The sequence below is a fragment of the Lactuca virosa genome, chromosome 2 (genome assembly GCF_052849685.1).
Source record: "Lactuca virosa cultivar CGN04683 chromosome 2, Lactuca_virosa_CGN04683_v6, whole genome shotgun sequence".
NCBI lineage: Eukaryota > Viridiplantae > Streptophyta > Magnoliopsida > Asterales > Asteraceae > Lactuca > Lactuca virosa.
The window spans coordinates 36,072,582-36,094,777 of NC_136427.1; the positions used below are offsets into that span (position 1 = coordinate 36,072,582).

At 36.6% G+C, this 22,196-nt stretch overlaps 1 protein-coding gene and 1 non-coding gene across 3 annotated transcripts; both read right to left on the bottom strand.

Moving 5' to 3' along the window:
* Positions 1 to 1,808: 1,808 nt before the first annotated feature.
* LOC145159023 (TMV resistance protein N-like) lies at positions 1,809 to 7,759 on the bottom strand. 2 transcript variants are annotated; one of them, XR_013737440.1, is made up of 6 exons: positions 7,195 to 7,759; positions 5,558 to 6,650; positions 5,177 to 5,467; positions 4,083 to 5,063; positions 2,362 to 3,402; positions 1,809 to 2,200 (listed from the first exon to the last, which is right to left on the bottom strand). XR_013737440.1 is itself a non-coding variant. In XM_079077914.1 (5 exons), exons 1-5 carry the CDS (start codon positions 7,692 to 7,694, stop codon positions 2,581 to 2,583), a joined length of 3,687 nt encoding a protein of 1,228 aa, XP_078934040.1. In that variant the 5' UTR covers positions 7,695 to 7,759; the 3' UTR covers positions 2,216 to 2,580. The 2 variants fall into 2 exon arrangements, 1 of the variants encoding a protein (XP_078934040.1); XM_079077914.1 differs by lacking the exon at positions 1,809 to 2,200 and having other exon boundaries at positions 2,216 to 3,402.
* Positions 7,760 to 19,081: 11,322 nt separating this feature from the next.
* On the bottom strand, positions 19,082 to 19,188 carry LOC145161984 (small nucleolar RNA R71). Its single transcript, XR_013738837.1, has one exon. It is a non-coding gene; the product is annotated as a small nucleolar RNA R71 (small nucleolar RNA).
* Positions 19,189 to 22,196: the final 3,008 nt, after the last annotated feature.

Consider the following 22,196-nt stretch of genomic DNA (forward strand, 5'->3'; position numbering starts at 1 on the left):
ACGAATGGGGGTGTTCCCCGACCACCGCCGCCGCCCACAGCAGCCGTTGTTGTTTCCTTCGTTCTTCTTATCTATTTCTCTCTTCCTCAGCATCACAAAATCGCACACACACATGCAGACAAAAATGGAGAGTCAATGGTCTCTCTCTCTCTCCTTCTCCTGCCGATTAACGCATGAGCACTGTGTGCGTACTGTTTTGGGCCAAGCGCACATAAAAGGAAAAAAAATGCAAACATGTTTCTTCTTTGTATCGTTTCAGGAAGCGTCCCTGGAAATAAACTCATACAACCTGATTTTAACTTGGTAGCTAATCAAAATTACCAAATTGCCCTTACCTCGTTGGCTTAGAATAATTTCCAAGCAAAAATTATGATTTTTCCTTATATTTCCAACCTCTGTAAGAACTCCCATTTGGGAAAACTTTATATAGTTGGAAAGCCTGTTAGGAATAGTACAAGTTTCATATTATTTGTTTTATCTAAATTTGTCCAGAACCGGAGTTATTCAGCCGTGAACATGGAGGTATGCATATTTCAGCATTTCATGTGTTTGAACAAACAATCTTCAAGCAACCATATCTCATTCATTACACATCTATTTTATCTGATTTGTGTTGCTTTGCATTCTATGTTTTATAGACTATAACTGTACTATATAAAGTTATTTCTAATCAGCTATAGTTATCGAATTATTAAGCTCCAAAGTTGACATCTTGCAGCTGTCAAATTTCCAAATCAACTTTCGTTAACTTTTTGTCCAACTTTGCAACTTTATAGATTCTTCGTATGAACTCATTTAAGCTGGTTTTTGTTGCTATTGCTTCATTTTCAAGTCCACTACAAGTTACCTTTCTACCATTTTCCCTTACCTTATAGATTCTTCGTATGAACTCATTTAAAAACACATTCTAGAATGCAAAACCCTTGTTCGGAATGCAGGGAACTTGTCTAGAAGGTGCAATAGTTTTTGAAATAAAAGTGTAGAATCCTGTTCTAGGCCATTAGTTAGCCTTAAATGTATTAGAGAAGTAGTAAATGGTATGAGTAGTGCTTGTCTATTCTCTTAAAGCAACATTTCTTCATGCTTAGAATACCATGTATGGAATAAGAACAATCCAAAACGAGATGAACAATGTGGAACACTTCGAATAGTCTGGAGTCTTCATGCTTAGAATCCATGTATGGAATAAGAACAATCCAAAACGAGATGAACAATGTGGAACACTTCGAATAGTCTGGAGTGGTGTCTAACATAGACCATATCTTTTCATTGAAGGTAACTTCGATAAAACTGAATTTAGCATGATGGTGTGTACAAAACTTTGTTGACCGTGATATGAAAAACCTAAAATGGTTCGTAGATGTTTGGTAAAAAATGTGCTAAGTGTAACTCAACCATATTAGTAAAGGTTGGAGTGGTGTGATCGGAATGCAATATAAGGTACGAGGATTATAAGGAAAGCCATTGATATTGACTAAGATCTCCGACATAAAACCTTGGGAGCTGGCAAATTTCAAGTTGTCTTTTGTTGTGCTTATTGGTTAACTGAAAGAGTATACACCGAAGAGAATTATTTTGTTGATTGCAAGTAAAAAATAGTGTGTTCTAGTGTGTAAATATGTGAGATTACCAGCTATTTATACATAATATTTCCAACGACTAGTAACAACTATGCTAAAATCTCGGCATTATCTTCTATTGTGAGATTATTAGCGACCAGGTCTTTTTCCGTGTGTTTCTTGATGAGATTCCGAGTTATCCGGGTTTTCATTGACACATTCAACACCTCAATCAAAGAGATAGACAAATAAAGATAAAAATAATTTAATTAGTAGCGTCCAACATCTTGAACAAGATGTTAGTCAAGATGTTGTCTGGCATGCTATCCCGAATCCTCTGCTTTTCTCAAATTATACAAACTAAAACTACTTGATCATCAAACATCACTATCAACAACATTACACCACCGACAAGATGTGAATAACTAACCTACATGATATTGAAACTCCTCACGTATTACAGTTTCTATCTTAAATATGCGATAAGAGGAATTGCACTGATTTACAAGTTAGGTTGAGACTATAGAGGTAATTACTCTAGACATTTGAAAAAACCAAGATATCAAAGGGCAAACCTTTCATAAAGTAAATAAACCTATAAACATCTCGTCGGAGATTTCCATCGAACAGTCAGTGTTCATCTAAAACAAAGGTAATAGTGAATGTATTATATTTTAATCACAACCAAGAAAAGTATAATATTGTTTAGTGACTTAAGGCAAAAAAGATAAATGAAAAAACGAATTAAAAACAATTAATTTCGAGAGTCACGAGATTTCAAAATGAGAGGCAAATGACTTACAATTGTTGAAGGCTCTAGAATGTATTCATCTGTATCTACAAAAAAAAATAGAAAAATATAAGAAATGGATTGGATACGGATCATGCATACTTCCGTATTGTAACGCCAAAAGTACCAATAAACTACTTTTGTCTTTTCTTTCTCGCATCTAACCATATTAATAGTTGATTAGGGTTCTTAATTTCATAATCAACCATAGGATTCCAAGATTCAGAATTATTATTTAACGCCACTGCTAAATTGCGATTTGTTGTCCACCTTGTAAAAATATAGTGAATATTGAAAGACACGGATCATGCAAAATAACCATTGGTGGAAAAAAGGAACAAAAGGATCAAATACTAGGTTCACTGGCCATGGTAAAAAGTTCAGGGGGCGCCATGGTAGATACGCTTGCATATAACATATGCTCTTCGTGCTGCGCCTTGCTGAGGTTCTACTTCTTAAAGGCATCAACATCTTCTCATCAGACTTTTCTTCATAGACGTAAGTGTTTCCAGAGATAATGTTATCATATCCTAGATCCTCATCACTAACATGCACCATGGAGCCATAATCAGAGATGCAAGTTGTAAATTGTTGGTGGACTTCCACATCTCTCTTGTACACAATATGTGCCCCACATCTTACAGCTCTTCTGCCATTCGATAACATTACAGTCATGTGAAGATTACCTTCAATATGAGACCAATCTTCAGGTTGAAGATCGTGATACATCTGCTGAAAGAAACCCATCGGAATATAGCTTATCCACATATTCCCATTCTCGTATGTTTTGTTTGCATTCTTCATACAGTTAACCTCGGACATAGGAATCCCCTTTCCATCTCTTACAATTCTGAAGACAATGCGAGGAACAGTGGCTTCCGACCACTGATTCCCATGAAACACACCACATAACACGAAACCCATGACATGGGCGTCCCATTTGTGAGGTAACTTTAATGTTACTCTGCACCCATGCTTTTCTTCAATGAACCAGCTTGGAATCTTGCTACCAGGAACATTGATACTTAACCGATGATTTACTGCAGCACATTTCTGTAACAAACAAAAACATCATGCTTAGTTTTTGGAACAATATAAGCGTTTCTTCCATGATAGTGGGGTGACTGTTAGTTATTTGTTGTCGGATGTTCAAGATTTTCTCATGAAATGCGGGACATTAATGTTAGAAGTATAAGCTAGACTTGCCCCTAAGGAATATAGTTATTATATATGCAGTTATAAATTCGGTTGCTATGGAAGTTAAGTTGGTTAACACAATCAATAAACGTCAACCTTGAAAAGTTGTGATGGTCAACATGAAGATGTGCAATGGTTGAAGAAAACGATGCAACGTTTAGAAGGGTTGTGTCTGTTGAAGTCTATATATATGTGTGCTATGTAAATTGTAATATTTGTGGAGTTAATAAAGAAATTCTCCTTTACATTCTTCCCGATGCAAATGATCGTACAAGTTCTTTATGTTAGATTAAATCCAACAGATGATTACATGATGATCGGGAAGAATGATCCTCCATGGATTTGTTGTTACACAAACTTGAGGAAATATTGGAATTGCTTATTAACTCCAACAACTACAGGACAGGTTGTACTGTGTTTATGGACCAGACATTAATGGGACAAACATTGCAAAAGTACTTTCCCATCCAATCCTTTCCGGCTTGACAAAAAAGGCCTATGTAAATTAAATAGGATAATAGAGATAGAGGGATGACCTTAATGAAAGACAGTTGCAACATCTTATCAAGGCATCTTAGACTCTCTTCATCCTCTAGAAGTTTTTTGCATTGAATTAGCCATATCTTATACAACCATTCGCCCTCTTTTGATATATCTCCGATCTTTTCCAATGATATACAATGATTTGCCTTCAATAATTGTATGCTAGATGGAAGCACACACAACCTTCGAAGTTGGCGACACTCATTCAACTCTAGGCGTTTAAGACGAGAAAGATGGAAGATACTTGCAGGTAACTGGACTAGCTTAGAGTTGCCACTTAAAAATAATTCTTCCAAAGAGGACAACACATCAAGATTATTGGGGAAGCTTTCCTCTTCAATTTCTCTCCAACTGAGATCTAATTTTCTCAAGGATAACAAATTTGTGAAACTATGAAAACCAACACTCTTCAGTGGCCTTCCAATTATGTGATCACGCTCAAATCCTAACCAAAGTTCTTCTAGCATTTGCATGTTTTGCAGCTTCTCTGGAAAATCTTTTAGTTTGACACAGTTGTGAAGATGAAGACACTTAAGATACTTCAACTCACAAATAGAATCTGGTATGTCCTTAAGATTGTTACAGTTTGTGAGATTCAAGTAGCTTAGGTTAGTCAGATATCGAATTGATGAGGGTAAATCTTTTATTTGAGAACAAGAATGAAGATTTATGTGTGATAATTTTACCATACATGGGGAGACTTCTGGAAACCTTTCAAGACTCTCGCATCCAGAGAGAATTAGAGTCTCCAAGGATTCCATCTCAATTCTGGATGGGAGGCGGCTGAGCTCACTGCAACCATTCATATCCAAGTAAACAAGTCCTCTATGAGATCCAAGAGACTCGTGAACCTCCTCCAAACTATCACAATCTGACAAAATTAACCTCTCTATATTTGGGGCCCCAGACACATCTGGAAGAGATCTGAGGTTGTACAAGCTTTTAAGGTGAATGAATTTCAAGTGCGGAAGAATCTGACAAGTAAAACAGAAACAAAAGCTAAATATTGAGATCATATAGAATTTGACACATACACGTTATAGATGTAAATGACATGAACAAAGAAAGTGATTTCATTCACTAATACCTTTCGCCCCTTCCATAAATGTTTGATGTCTCCTTTGGCCATTTCCAGCCCAACAAGCTTACACATATCTGCTAGTGGAAGAATCAAGAACGGGTACTCATTCCAACAAAGCCATCGCAACTCATCAGGGAGAAATGTAGGTTGGGTAGAAGTGAAATTCCTGTCAATATCAAGTAGTCGAAGCTTTTTCATGCTTGCAAAAACATCAGCACTTAAACACAACTTTGCATCATAGTCAACAGTATGATATTCATTGTCCATCAACATTATGGCTTCAATCGATTTTGGACTCTGCAACAAAGAATTAAGGCATCTTTATTAGGATATATTAATTAGAAGCAAAAGAGAAAGCAACTTTGTAAAGATATTGGATAAATTTACCTTGTTTCCCTTGATGAAATCATGTATATGTTCAAGTTGAAATAGCCTGCAGCTGCTATTTGGAAAGCTCTCACGAACTATTTCCCAACCCATTTCCTGTATGAGGTCATGCATATGTAACTTTTTATTTGAAACAGTTATAAGAGATTTTTCAATAAGAATACTAATCCCTATTACTGGGTGAAAACCAAAGGTATCGAGTACTCTAGTTACATGTTCTTCATCTTTGCCCTTGAAGAAACATGCAATGTCTAGGAATATTTGTTTCTCAGAACCATTTAGCCCATCAAAACTCAACTTTAACGTTTCAAGAATTTTATCATCTGATGTTTTTCCAAGTCTATTTAAAGCATTTTCCCATACACCTACTTGTCTTCCACGGAAGAATGATCCTAAAACTTTCAGGGCTAGAGGAAGACAACTAGCGTAGTGTATTGCACGATATGACAACTCCTCATACCCATCCAAAGGACCACTTTTCCCAAAAGCATGCCTACTGAAGAGCTCAACAGCTTCATTCATCAGTAAAACATCAGGTTTATAGATGGCATCAGTATCTGATAGCAAATGCTCGTCTCTAGTGGTTATGATGATTCTACTTCCAGAACCAAACCACTCACGTGTTGCAGCTAGGAACTCTAATTGCTCAATATCATCCACATCATCAAGAACAAGTAGAACCTTTTTATTGCAAAATCTTCTCTGTATCATCTCGGCTCCATACACGGGATCCACACGAGACAACTTGGATGTCAAAATTTTCCATGAACCTAGTATTTCTCCTATAATCTTCTGTTGTAAAGCGCATTTATCTTCTTTACTAGAACTATTTTTTCTCACATCTTGAACAAAGCTACTACCCTCAAAATTACAAGCAATTTTTCGAAATAAAGCTTGGGCAATAGTTGTCTTACCGATTCCTCCCATTCCCAATATCCCTACCATACGCACCTCTTCTGTTGCTTCCATGTCCAATAATGGATATGATTCATCTAGACGAGACTTGATACCGATCAAATCTTTCTCCATACCACTAGGTTGTGTACCTTCTAAGATTTGTTCCACAATCTCCGTGATTATGGCAGATTCTCCCCTACAGATTTAAACATTGTTACCAAGTTTAAGTGACATGCATATTTGTGAGTAGTTAATTCTGGATGAACATAATACATGATTCTCATTTTCTTTTATGTAAATACTACAATATGCTAAGATGAAATTTGAATTCGTGATTCGTAAAAGGAAATTAGCCCAAAGTTTATACAAATGGTTTTGCAGAAAATTCGTATATCTGAGAACAGAATAACCCAACAGAACCTTAGAAACTATATCCCAAAATTAAACTTTACCCATAACTCCATGGAATTCACATTTGTGTGTCTGATCATGTAGGAGATAGATAGATGAAAACATATTTATAAAACCATATGAAGATTTTCGAAGGCAAGTTTCAGCAACAATGATAACAAAATAAACTAATATACAGTTATGTACTTTGTTCCTAAAGTCTTTTCTGTTACTCCCTTGGAATTCTTTGATTGTGCATTTCTTACAAGAATGAGAAATAATGGTACTGAGATTTTAGTAGGTATGATTAGGTGTCCGTAAGTAAGTGAAGCATAGATAGAAAAACTAACCCATTGCCTGTTTCCGAGACATGCCAGCCAGATAAATTAGCAGCTTGCGCTAAAGCTTTCCTCCACTTATTCACTTTCTCCATCTCTCCCTTAAACTTGTCCTCGTGTTGCTGAAAGGCAGTATCAAAGTCTCTTTTCTGTCCACGCACATTGGATGGATCTACATGGTAGAACACGGGTAACACCATCTGTCCCATATGAACTTGACATTCCATGATTTTGACAAGCTCATCCAAACACCATGAGGAGTCCGCATAAGTTTTAGAGATAACAACCACAGAAAACCTTGATTCTTCAATGGCTTTCAGCAGCTCCGTAGAGATTGGTTTCCCTTTGTCGAGTTCCTCGTCGTCTTTGAAGGCACGTATTCCTTTTTGAAGTAGAGCCGAATAAAGATGATCTACAAAGTTGTTGCGAGTGTCTTCACCTCTAAAGCTTAGGAACACGTCATTTTTCCATCTTCTAGGTGGTACAGAAGATGACGACTTCAAAGACGCCATTAAAGGCTTCAAGGAATTGAAGAGGCAAAATGCAAGCAGTGGAATTAATGCACAAAAAGAGGCGATGGCCTTTCACCTCTAACACGACTTTCCTTTTTCTATTTGAAATTTATGATGTTGTCAATATTATTATATGTACTAGTGGGGTCTTTGATAGGGGGAAGATGTTATTTTTTAATCTTATCTCGTTTCCAAAGGAATCTTGGAAAAAATGAAAATTTTATACATCTACAAGTTGATAGCACCAAACGTGGTATGGCTATCATATTGACGTGATTTAAACTTAAAGTGGATAGCACCATACATGCATGTTGTCCTCAAAAGAAACATTTTGCTTAAAACTTTTATGTACTATATCTCATCTAAAAAGGAATCACAATGTGCAATCTTCTTTTAGGGCCTAGGAGTGTGTCCATTTCTAGTGAAATATATATACTTTAAAAATGTGCAATCTTCTTTTAGGGCCTAGGAGTGTGTCCATTTCTAGTGAAATATATATACTTTAAAAATAATAAATAAAATAATTAAATAATTAAAATAAAATAAACTAAATTAGAAGCTTTGACTTAACTAATTTGAACTAGGACTTATTTGAGAGGAATCTTGATGGGGTAGGACTCATTGTGTAAATATAAGTTACTAACTAAATTCTCAATTAAATGGTCATAGAGTAAGGTTATTAAATGGAGGGACTAATCATGAAAATGGTCTAGCTAAACTTTTGAAATTAGATCACTACTCCTCTTTTCCATCCTTATTAAAACGATTTCATCCTTATCCTCTCTCCATGGACAAATTTCTCTCTCTAACCTTCCTGATTAAAGCTTGAGGTCCTTGTTGAAACTCATATTGAAATCCTTGCATAATCTAGGATCTCGAAGGTAAAACCTTATATATTTCTTTTTAGTTTTGTTGGGACGTCTATCTGATTGGACAAGTTAATTGTTGTTTATGTGTGATTGCATTCAGTACAACTGATGGTCAATTGTTATTTGTCAATGATTACATCAGTACCACTCATGGTCATCAAGGGTTGCATCATCTGATGACATGAATAAGCTTCATGAAGATCCGTAGAGTTCAAGCCCTAAAGAATGAAGATATGAACCTTATGTGTCAAGGAAATATGACATTGGGTTACCATAATACGAAGACTCCCACTTTATTGGGGATTTCATTTACATGTTTGTTTATCATGCATGTTAGGATAAGATCTTAGGTCGACATATGTAAGCGTGTCGGGGTTTCCGCCAAGAAAGAGGTTCCTATGAATTTCCTGACTGACCCGACAGAAGGAAGGTCAACCCTTAGACCGGCTGACGTTTTGATTTTTGGATGGGTTGGAGGGAAACACGCATGTGTGGACCTTACTGGGGTATCCCCTCTCGTAAGTTTGAGGGTCGGGGGTTTCACGGCGGGACAAGCTGCTACATGCAAGGTCACCAAACATGAGAAACCGTGTATGGAAAATCAACACGCGTTCATACCATTTGCATTTGATACGTTTGGCTTCCTTGCGCCGGATGCGGTGGAACTTCTTAATAGACTACAACGGATCATGCATAGCAATGTTATATCCCCTAGATCTATGGATGTAGTCTTCAAAAGAATTGGCTTTACCATCAAAAGGGCTTAGCGGCGCAACTTGTTGCCCGTTTGCCTTCTCATTCGTTGTATGATGATAACTAAAATGTCTATTTTTATCACTAGATTACATATTTATATTTTTAAAAACCAAAATTTCAAGGTTGGTTTTGCTTTTTGTTTACAACAAAAAAATAAACCGAACCAAACCATATCTTTATATAATGTCATTTTACAAAAAGTGTTATATATATATATATATATATATATATATATATATATATATATATATATATATAAGCTTAGGTTATTATATTCTAACTAATTATTGTGTGAATGTATGAATGATTGTGGGTCAATCATTTTACTTATTTTAAGAAAGTGATTAATACATCTTATTGAATTAAATGTAATTGAAAAATACCATCTAATTTAACTATAAGGGTATTTTAGTCAATTAATATAAATTTAATAAAGGAAATTTTCATATTTTAAGGGATCATAGATTCTATTAATTTTAAAAATCCGATTTTACAAATTATAAGGTTTTTAATTCGGATATTCTGACAGATATGTTTGAGTATGTTCAAAAATAAAAATATTCTTGAACCACAAAATAATAAAAAAATTCTTGAACATATTTCTTGATCATGGCTTTAAAAATTTCTTGTAGAATAACAAAATTCTCGAACCATCAATTGAAGAATTAAAACAAAAATTACATTAATTCTTATAGAATACATGTAACAATTGCTAAGAATTACATTTATTGTAAAAGAATAAAACTAAAAAACTTTCAAATCGAAAAAAAAAACATCAAAATCTAACAAATACACTAATTCATTCTAAAAGAATAATGTTGCTAAGAAACACTTTCAATTTTGTTGTCCGTTTTTCAAGCATCAACTTCTTCAAGCGTCAACTTCTTCAAGCGTCAACTTCTTCAAACATCAACTTCTGTGAAAACAAATCCAATTGTAGTTTAGAATCCAATAACGCATTAGCAAATGATAAATAAAAAACTATATTCCTTTGGAAAAATATGCGGACTTGTTAACTGCACCAAAACCAATAACCAAAAATTTTAGCACATGTATACTCAATGAGAAAATATCCATATTCCATTCCAACAGAATTAGAATTCGTGTTTCCATTCCGATAGAATTTTAATTTGTGATTTCATTCCGATAGAATTGGAATTGTATAAAATATACAAACCACTAAGTGATTACTAGAAAGTAGTTTCATAAGTTGATGGACAAATATATGAATAATACACATAAAGGAGGAGTAAAATTTGTGACAACTTGGACGCCATAAAACTCCAAACCAATAATGATTTTGTAAAACTTCGCAGGTCTAAATTAATGGAAAGCAGAATATAATTCAATTTATAACAATATCATCACAACTTATCAAAACATATTTTCCTTTTGATCACAAAAGTCAAACTAAAAAAAGGGTTCAAAATATATTCAAAATTTTACAAGAACACCAACAATTACTACTCTAATAGCATAATTGTTCAAAAATCCATAAACAAAATAGATGATACCTCATATTAAGATGATGATTCTTCAACACAATTAGTCCACTAAATTTACTAGGCTTACTAGGCGTCAATTAGGTTTAGAAAAAAAAAAGATGTCACCTTAGATTAAATTCCAATAGCCCATTCAAATTAGTTCTCGATGACACACATATATGAAAGTAAAATTTCAATAGCCCATATGAAGGGGCTGATGTATACAAGAAGGACGTGATATGGTGGATTAAAGGAGATGCATCCAGAGGGGCTGCTATATAGGAGTGGCGGTGAAGGGTGGCAGTTTGTGGAGATGACAGCAAGGCTCCGACGACCTCTCTTGGTGTATGTGGAGGTGTGCGACGATAGTGAGCGATGAGCGACGGAGTAGACATGGCAAGCAGATGACGTCGATGAGTAATTGTTGATGGCGATCGGAGATGGCGATGTCAATCGATTTTTGTAGAACTCAAGATCGATTTTGTAGTCTATTCCAATTTTGCAGATCGTCCAAGATTTGGTTTTTAGATAAAGAAGGGAACGACTCTAGATATAAACCTAGAGAAATTAGGTTAAAAGTCAATACCATGATTATAGGGATTATTTTTGGAAGTTATTAATCAAATTACTAAATTACCCTTATTTATTTAATTATTTAATTTTTTATTTAATTTTGATTGGCCCACATTTATGCATACAATCACACAATAATTACTTTGAACACCTGAACCTATCTCTCTCTCTCTCTCTCTCTCACTATATATATATATATATATATATATATATATATATATATATATATATATATATATATATATATATATATAGTCCTGTTCGAGTGAGGACTTGTGAGAACACCTTAAAAATATTGAAAAAAAATCTAAAAAAAATACAAATCATAAAATTGAGCATAGTACTATATCCGAGAGAAAAAAAATTGCAAATAAAATTTTTCATCATTAAAATTTAATCATTGATCATAAAAGTTGAATCATAGATCATAAAAATGATCTATGCTTCAATTTTAATGATGCAAATATTTTTTTCCAATTTTTTTCTCCCGGATATAGTACTATGCTCGATTTTATGATTGTATTTTTTTTAGATTTTTTTCAATTTTTAAGGTGTCCTCACGAGTCATCACTTTAAAATGAGTCCTCCCCCGATCTTATCTCTCTCTCTCTCTCTCTCTCTATATATATATATATATATATATATATATATATATATATATATATATATATATATATATATAGAGAGAGAGAGAGAGAGAGAGAGAGAAAGAGAGGGGGAGAAGGAGAGAAGGAGTTAGGTTTATATATATAAACTCGAAGTACTGTATAAATGTATAACCAATTGTGCACCAATCAAGATTTTCAGAATTTTACTTATAATTATTATAATAAACAAAAACAAATTCTATATTTATAATGATTCCCCTTAAATCACGGAGTAGTTACAAATTATAAAGATAAAGAACGAATTCACGTTATCATTTTTCAGGTTCAACATCACTACATGCCATCACCAAAAATCCCAGATCAGCCAACAACAACATCGTCGGACCGGTTCATCTGAACCGACACACTATCTACAACAAAGAACGACATTATCGCTGCCATAAATCTCGATTTGCCCATGAATTGGGACAATGTAACATCCTAAAATTCTCAGATAAAATTTTCATTTTAAATTCACTCCGATGGTACGATAATCACATCAAACAGTCGAAAGTATATCATAGTAAAATATTATCAGAGTACAAAATCTCAAAATCTTGTGATGCAGAAAAACATAGATGGATTCAGTGCGATCAGGTCGGGACCTTCCCTTTTGAGCTGGAAGTACCTGAAAAATAGACTGAAAACCTTAAGCACAAAGCTTAGTAAGTTCCCCCAAAATACCCTAACCATGCATATATAACAGTCAAAAACATATTGGATCTATTTCACACCCTTCGGTATCTTTCAACCGGTATTAGGTCTATTTCACACCCTTCGACATCTTTCAGCCTCCGACATTGGTGCCTACGATCCACGGATACAATGAAGGAAACTCACCTCAGACTGAAGTTATCAAATCACACTCTGACTACTGACTCGTGAAGTCCTCTCCTAAATTACAAGTAAAGAAACCATAATCAGAAATTAGGACAATAATCCAATCCACGAGTCTAAACCCAAAATCCTGACTTTAAGGGCGAAAAGGCTGCTTAATCCTTGCCTTATTGGGCCTACCCACCAAGGCCCAAGACCAAACTAGCCCAAAAGGCATTCCAAGTCCAACTAAAAAGGACCTTAAGGCCCAACATGGGCCCAAGAGCTCCATGATGGCCTAAAGCCCACAAATGACCTACCACAAATAGGCCTAAGGCCCAAACTCAATCAAGGCAAAAGGCCATCTAATCCTGAGCCCAAAATCCAAAGGCCCACAGACAGACATACGCATGACATACCTGGCTCATACGCCCGACGTACGTTGCTGATTAGGAATCGAGGCGTTGGCCCAGTACGTGCAACGTACTCAGGTGTATGCCTGGCGTACTGGTCGGACAGCCAAACCACTCCAATTGTCTTAACCCATTAAGATTTTAACAAAAAAAATTCAAATCTAAGTTCATTAAAGTGTATTAAGCCATAATTTTGCAAACTTTATGCTTTTGCATGAATTAATGGGACTCAAACCATGGATTAAGCAACTATCTCTCTTAAGTGGTCACCAACTCATGCATGGTTGAGTTCTAACCTCCAAGATACAAATTGTAACATCCATAAAAATCATGTCAATTTAAAACTTTTAAAGATATTCAAAAACCAATAGTTATTTCAATTATGTCTTCAAAATAGTTTAATATTAGAGTTTCCCAGAATCACATCATAACATGAGGAGGTGCACTACGATCACTCCTTCACCTTCCGGCGATCATCAGAAGTACCTGAAATAATAATCGATAAAATGTAAGCTTGAAGGCTTAGTGAGTTACCCCCAAAATACCAACACCATACCGATATAACCATATCATATAACATATAAACAAACAACATGCATGATGAGCCATCAGTCTGACTGGACCAAATCTCGGTCCTCAGTCTATCTGGACCGCTCTCCGAGCCCTCGACACGTTTGGACCGCCCTCATCGGGTCCTTCAGCCTATCCAGACCGCTCGATAGGCCTTCCGCCTGACTAGGGTTGCCCGGCCCGGGCCTGCAGTCTACCCGGTCCGCCCAGGGTGTCTTGGCCTACTGCACACAGCAGGACCTGCCTCAACCCTTTCCCCAAACCAACCAACATGTGCACATAAATATCATACGCTAGCTAGCATGTACATATAATCATATAGATCTAACAGTTTACTAACATGGCGACCATCCTATAACCAGGATATAATCATAACAGATCACTAACATGGCAACCATCCTATAACCAGGATAAAATCATAAAGGGCTGGCCTTGGTGCCTTAGAACCTGTTGATATAGTGAGGATAACTCACCTCGCAAGTATCAAACTGAAGTGATAAGCTCAAACTCTCGAATCGCCGCCACGGACTCCAACACCTATATTTATCAAAATACCCCGTAAAAGTCAACTATTCCATCCTTGGTCAAAGTCAAAGTCAATGGTCAAGGTCAACAGTTCATGTTGACCCTACTCGTCGAGTGCAGCTCGCCACTCGTCGAGTTCTTTAGAAATTCAGAAATCACTCGACTCAAATCGCCGAGTTTCCAACCAACTCGCCGAGTCTATGCGCGTACAGCTTTCGGGAAAACCCTAACTGACTCGTCGAGTCATCTCCCAGACTCGCCGAGTCCATGCAGAATCAATCAACCGCAAACCTTCCTCAACTCATGGAGTTGGATTATCCAACTCGTCGAGTCCATGCATTCCAATTCATGTATAGTCGATTCTGAGCTACTCCAACGTTCCAAACAGCAGATCTAACCTCCTAGTGCCTGGTTATCACGTAAAGTTGCAAACTTTACGTGCATGCAAGGTCTTATTGGGAAAAACTAAGCTAAAGAAGGAACTTAAGGCAAGGAAAAGTCCATGGCTTAACAAAGGCATTAACTTTATGATAATGAGAGGCTAAAGGAACCCAGATCTGAAGTTGCAACCTCAGATCTTGCCCCAAGATGGAGAGATCTAGTTGAAGGAGAGTCAAGGTAACGACTTTTCACCTTCAATGTGATGCTAAAATGAGGTAGAACCCGGATCTATAATTTCTCCTTGCTTCAATCTTTTTGAACTCCAAGACCTTCTCACCAAGATCCTCTTTTCAAGCTTAAAATCACACAAAATGGAGAGCACACACGAATTAGGGTTTCTGGACTTGAGGGAGGCTGTAAGGGAGGCTAAAGGGGCCAAATGATCCTTTAAATAGGGTGCAAAACCCCGGAAATTAGGGTTTCATCCGCCAGCTCCAACTCGTCGAGTCTGTCCTCTGACTCGCCGAGTTGGTCACTTAACCCACGCGGCCAAACTCGACCCTACACGACGAGTCGTGGCATCAACTCGTCGAGTAGGTCTTCTCAAATGAACATAAATAATGTGGAAATTATATACATGGGATTCGGGGAGTTACACCAACTTTATGACTTCATGCACTCCTAAGAGTCTAAAAGGACAACTCAAATGGTCAGGAGTAGTCAATACTCCATGAGACCAAAGTTATGGGACCAAAATATACTAAGTTCTTCCCTAAACATAGATCTATACTTAGAATGAACAAGTTTCAAACTTTATACCTCGAATGAGCTAGAAATGATGAACAACCTTTGGATCTACAAGCTCCTTCTTGTTTAATGCTTCTCCTCAAGCCTTTTTCTTCTTCAAGATCACAAAAGAACACCCAAAAACTCTTAGTAAGCTCAAGAATATTCTCAAGATGGCTAGGGTTTCGAGATTAGCTCAAAAAGGTAATGGAGATTGATAAGGTGAAGGAATTGAGGGGATTAATGAGCTTAAATAGGATGCAAACCCTAAAAATTAAGGTTTGCTCTTGGCTCGCGTACACCCTGTGTACGCGTAGGTATGCCCAACATACGTAAGGGACATCCTCGCTTCACGGATGCATAGGAGTACGTTGTGTGTACCTTGTGTACACCCAGCGTACTCATGGATAATTGAAATAATTAGCAAAAGTTTTTCCTGACAAAATGGGAGTTACAAACAAGGTACGTGAACACCGTATTATTGCATCACTACTCAACTCAATCATACTGTAAAATTGATTAAACTTGTTCAAATCAATATTTCTTAAAGAACACCCGTTTACCGCCTTCAAACCGTGTGACAAAAAGCCTCAGAATATTCATTGGCACAGAATCTGATACGAGTGTTTCCAAGGATGTTCTGGTGGGTTAGGAATCAGAATCTAAGAAGCAAAATATTACTTGTTGGATTTATTTTATTGAGGTTTTGGTGTTGTTCTTTTTCTTCTCGATACTTCTTCGCTCTAATATGTTCTGTGCAGGTCTTCAAGTTAATTTGAGTTAAAGCTGTAATTCCATTATCTATTTTTTCCCTATTGGTGTTGTGATGCTGCTCATTTAACTAATTTAACAGTTTTGTTGTTGCCACTGTTTCAGTCTGAAGGAAACTAGTGGTAAATATGGGGTAGAAGTGTTGATACATCATATCCATGTTGCAGGTTATTTTAACTGTTCATCTAGCTTCAAATCTTCATTTTTTTGGTGCTGCTCCCTTACTCATTTTATATTTGCTTGTTGATGCCCATTTTACATTCTATTTCTTGTGGTTTTATAACTCACACTATTTCAAAGGATGAACTTATGTTGACATTTTTCCCCTGGTGTTTCTTAAGCAATTTTACAAATTCATCTGCTCCCTTTTCACTTTTTTCCGTTCATGGTTCACCTTGGGTTTGCCTTTGTTATTTTTTTATCCTAATAGCTTTTTGATAATTAGAGGTGATATTTCCATATTTATACATGTTTTTAGGCAATATTTATTTACATTTTTATTAATATTTTGGTTATTAGCATAGAATAATGGTACTTATAAGCTTGAATTGTTTTTTGCAGCCAAATAGAAACATTTTTGGAGAAAAGGACTAAAAATGACAAAACATGGAACTTTGGAGGCTTGGATATTAAAAGAAGAAGAAGCTTACGTAATCAGCTCGTATTCACGACGTGAGGTTTATGGATTCACGACGTGAGCACGAATCTTCTAGAAGATAAACAATGCGAATAGGAGTCCTTGTCCAACACGTATATCTCATATTCACGTCGTGAGACATATCTATTCACGATGCGAGTGTGGAAAAATCAGAAACTATATATACTCTTGCTCATTACGACTTGGGGGATTTTTAGCCAACTTGGAGGGTTCCTGGAGACGAAATTCAGAGGGAGAAAAGGTTTGGAATTGGCTTTCAACACCAAAGGAGAAGAGAAGTTCATAATTGGATTCTAGTTTTGGTACCTTAATTATGTTTTAGAGTATGAGTTATTTGAGTTTATTTGCTAGTATGTCCAGCTAAATCTAGCTGCTTCAGTTACCTAGATGAAGCTGGAACTCATGGTTTCAATAACTTAGTTTTGATTTACTTGTTGGTTATGACTTGTGCTTGATTGATTGAACCTAGCATGTTTGATTTAATATTTGATTGCTTTAAATTCTTGTTTTGTGTAGTTAGTGAATATGAATCTGCATGAATTTGAATACCTAATAATTCAGTGAACACTAGGTTATTAGAGCTAAGATCAAACCAATCTTAGATAAGCAATTGAATTATTAAGATTAGGTTGTGCTAGAGAACTCATATTATGACCATAAGTGTGTTTGTCAAATCAATCTTGCATAGCTCCAATTCTATTTAATAATTGATTCTGTGTTAGCTATTGTGTGACCATACATAGATTTACATGAATTAATTAATGTTAGTATATTTAAAACTAAATTGCTAATAATATATTAATTGGTAACCAACAGTAATTATCATAGCTAATTTATAAACCATTGAGGGAAAGTGGATTCGAACTAACAGAAGTGTTTTTACTGATTGAATTTGTGTTAAAGAATTAAGTTCATCTAAACTTGCAAAATTAGATAAATCCCCTTTCTTTGTTAGTAATTAGGTTAATTTAATAGTAGATAGATTAATTAGTTAAAACCGTTCCCTGTGATCGACACCCGACTTACCCGACTATTCTATAATTTGACTAGGTACACTGCCTAGGTGCAATTTAGTTAGGTAAGTTAGTTAGGTTATAAATATAAAATTAGGTGTAGCAATTTGCACGCATCAAGTTTTTGGCTCCGTTGTCGGGGAACGGCTTGATTGTTAGTTAATTTATTTGCTTTAGGTTAATCGATCCTTTTTGTGGGGTAAAACCTGCAAAAAGTTACTTTTTCAGTTAAATTTTTGTTTCAGTACCCAACTCACGATGTGAGCCTTAGGCTCACGACGTGAGTTCAGTAGTTTTTAGCTCTTCTTCGTTTTTCTTTTCTGGTACTTTTTCTGCGACAACACGAGGTGGTAATCTTTACCACGTCGTGGTGACCAGTCAGTAGGCTATTTTTATTTAGTTTTTGTTCGGTTTTACGTTTTTGTTTTTGTTTTATTGCAGAAGTTAATGACCAGAAGTTCCAATACACCTTTGGTGCCACCACTTGAAGATCCAGAGTCGGCCCTTCATAAAAAGAAGGATAAGAATTTGAAAGAAGATCAAACACCGAAGAAGCCATCCTTCAAATCAATTTTTGGAATAAAGTCAGGGAAGAAGACCGGAGAGTCAAGCACACCTTCAAAGGACAAGAGCACGGTTGAAATTTTAGATCCAATTCCTAATCCAAACGAATCTGAATACCAATCCGAGACTGAGTTTGGACTATATACGAGCGAACCCAAAGACGAGCCAAGAAACGAGATGGCGAACATTGAAGAGATGTCCATGGGAGCTTACAAGAAGCGTATTAGAGACGATGTTGGTCCAGGGTTAATACAACCCGCAATTCCCGCTACTGCCACATTCGAGCTGAAAGGACACATTCTTACCGCACTAAAAGATATTCCATTTTATGGAAAAGATCATGAGGATGCTTTTAAGCATCTAGATGAGGTCAATGACATTGCAGATTATTTCAATGTCTCGAATGTTAATAGAGATACCGTCTTGCTATGGATGCTTCCCGTTACTTTTAAAGGACCTGCGAAAGATTGGTTAAAAGCACTTCCACCTGGTACAATCACTACTTGGGCTCAGATGCGCGAACAATTTTTAGACCAATTTTGCCCACCATCCAAGATAGCTAAAATCAAAAAGGCGATAGCCAGTTTTGAGCAACAGCCAGGGGAGTCACTTTACGAGGCATGGGAGCGCTACAAAGGGTTGCTAAGGAATTGTCTTCAACATGACCTTAACATTCAACAAGATGTGTCCATATTCTATGATGGGGTGAATGTCTTGACAAGGCAACTCCTTGATTCTCAAGGGCTACTGACAAGGAAAAATCCAAGGGAGGTTAAGGAGTTAGTTGAAGAATTTGGAAAGCATTCTCATGAGTACCATAATCCAAGAAATGAGGGAGTTAAAGGAAGCGGGGGTGGAAATTCTGCAGACATGGCTGCTGTAATGTCCATGCTTGATACAATGGACAGGAGAATGACAAAAATGGACCAATCAATTCATGCTATAATAGTTGGATGTGAAAGGTGTAATGGTCCACACTTGACTAAGGATTGCAACTTGGATGAATATGGGAACAAGAAGGCTCAAGTTTGCTACTTGAGTGGGGATAAGTATGATGAAGATTGGAGAAAACCAAACAAGGAGTGGTTGCCATATCATGAATACAAGAAGCAGAAGGAAGAGAAATATAAGCAGACAGGCCGAGGCTTCTACCAAAAAGAGGAACCACCAGTCGAGAAGAAAGTAGATTTGGAAAACATGTTGACCCGATTTATGGAAGCTTCCGAGAAAAGGCATGATGATACCGATGCAGTGCTAAAGGAACACATGAAAATGATGAAAGAACAACAGAAAATGATGATTGACCAGCAAGTTTCATTAAGAAATCATCAAGCATCGATCCATAATCTCGAAGTCCAAATTAGTCAACTACCTACTTTGGTGAGTAACAAATTATCCTCACAATTTCCCGAAAAGAATGCTCAATCCCATGTTATGATGATCGAGACTGAAGAAGAGTTCATCTCTGAGTTCCTAGAAGCATTAGAAGTGGAGCCAAGGTAGCCCGAACCAGAACCGAAGAAGTTAAAGATCGAAAATCAAAATTCTGCTGAAATACCAAACTCACGATGTGAGCCCGCTATGCTCACGACGTGGGATCAGTCTGAACAGAAAACTTCGAAAATTGTTCCGGCTTATCGTCCGCCTTTACCGTTTCCGTCCCAAGCTGATCTTAGTCCATTGGAAAGGGAGCATTTGGAGTTCATAAAACATGTGAAGGGTATACCAATTAATACTCCTTTTGTCGAGTCGTTAGCCAAAATTCCCGAGTATGCAAGGTTCCTACAAGACTTAATAGACACTCGTCAACAATTGAATAAAAATTCCAAAGTTATTTTAAGTGAGCAAAGTTCAAAAGTAGTGATGGGAGAGTTACCTAAGAAGATTGGAGATCCTGGACGCCTCACTCTTCCATGTGAGTTTGGGAATAATATGAAGATTTATGCTTTAGCCGATTCTGGGGCTAGCATAAATTTGATGCCTTATTCATTTTATCAGAAGTTGAATATTCAGAATTTGAAGGCTACACAAATGACTATTCACATGGAAAACCGTTCGGTGACACAACCCCGGGGCATTGTGGAAGATATTCTAGTGAAAATTGGGAAATTCGTTTTTTCAATAGACTTTGTGGTTTTAGATATGAAAGAAGATCCCGATGTTCCGATTATTCTTGGTCACCCATTACTTAATACTGCTGGAGCCTTGGTTGATATACGCGAAACCAAGCTCACTTTAAGAGTTGGAGATGAGAAGGAAATTTTTGGAATAGAAGAAGATTTCAAGGGAAATGGTGTTCAAAACGAAATTTGTAACATTGATGGAGATGATGAACGTGGGGAATTGGAGAAGTTGATGGAAGAAGAGATGAAAACAATTCAACTAGTCAAACGAACAAAACTGAGAGCATCCGTCCCGTTTTTAGTTGAAGTCATTGCCTATACATATCCAACTTCTTGGGTAAGTAAGGAAAGCGATGAAGTATTGAGTGATGAGGATGAAGACGAGGTTACATCTAAGGAGACGAGTCCGGTAGTAAAAGAAGAAAATATTCCTTTGGAGCTTAAGAAGAATGAAGAAAAATTGGAGACTAAAGGGATCAAAAGAAAGCTTGAGGTGGACAAGGTGAAAGCTAAAAAGGAGAACTCGAAGAAGGCGTATATTAGACGTGTCCAAGCTTACAAGAGGCGATGGAAGGAGCAGAAGATTCAGTTGGTGATGGACTAATCTGACACCTCAATGTAGGGAGGCACGGAGTCCGGCTCACGACTCCATCAAAAAGAAGCGCTTCTCGGGAGGCAACCCGAGGCCGGTTTGATTTCTTTCTAGTTTTTTTTTTTTTTAGGAAAATTCATCATATCATCGTCTAAGTAATATTGAATGGTAATACATTAAGTGTGGGGTCCCCGAATTAATTGGTACTTAATTAACGTTTTAAGTAAACAAGAAGATAGACTTCATAGAAAATTATTTGATCAGATCAAACTCACGACGTGAGAACGTTTGGCTCACGAGGTGAGACATGGGGGTACAAAATATTTTAGTCTGATAATTATATTAGCCCAACATTTCCTGTTAACCCATTTAGAAGCCCGTTTTTTCGTTAGCCCAATAACACAATAACTCCACTTGATGATTAATTGGATGGCCCAAATGTGTAAGCTCAAGACGAACTCACAATGTGAATTCCAATGGATTCACGACGTGAATATTGAATCACACGGGACCACTGATTAAAGGCAGAAACCACTTTGACCAAACCCATTTCTTATTCCCCATGAAGTGAGAACGATTTCTGGTCCCCCTTGTTCCGATTGCAGCTATATACGACACAAAATCCATTTTAGCTTACGTAATCTACCCTTTAAGGTAATTATTTCTTAATTCTAATGGCTAATTTTAGTTTATTTATTGAATATAGTGCTAGGGTTTATGTTTAGTTTGATTGATGACATGTTGCCCTAAAATTATGTTATACCCAATGCATGTTACTGGAATATGCTTAGAGTTGTTCTAGGAGTAAACCCTAACCAAAAGTTTGGATCGATTTGATAACAGCCGTGTCCGATTCCCGTTTGACTGACAAACTCACAACGTGAATTCCTAGGAATTCACGACGTGAATCATGGACGCCATCAGAACAGCTTCTGTTTAATTATCTAATATGTTGGATATT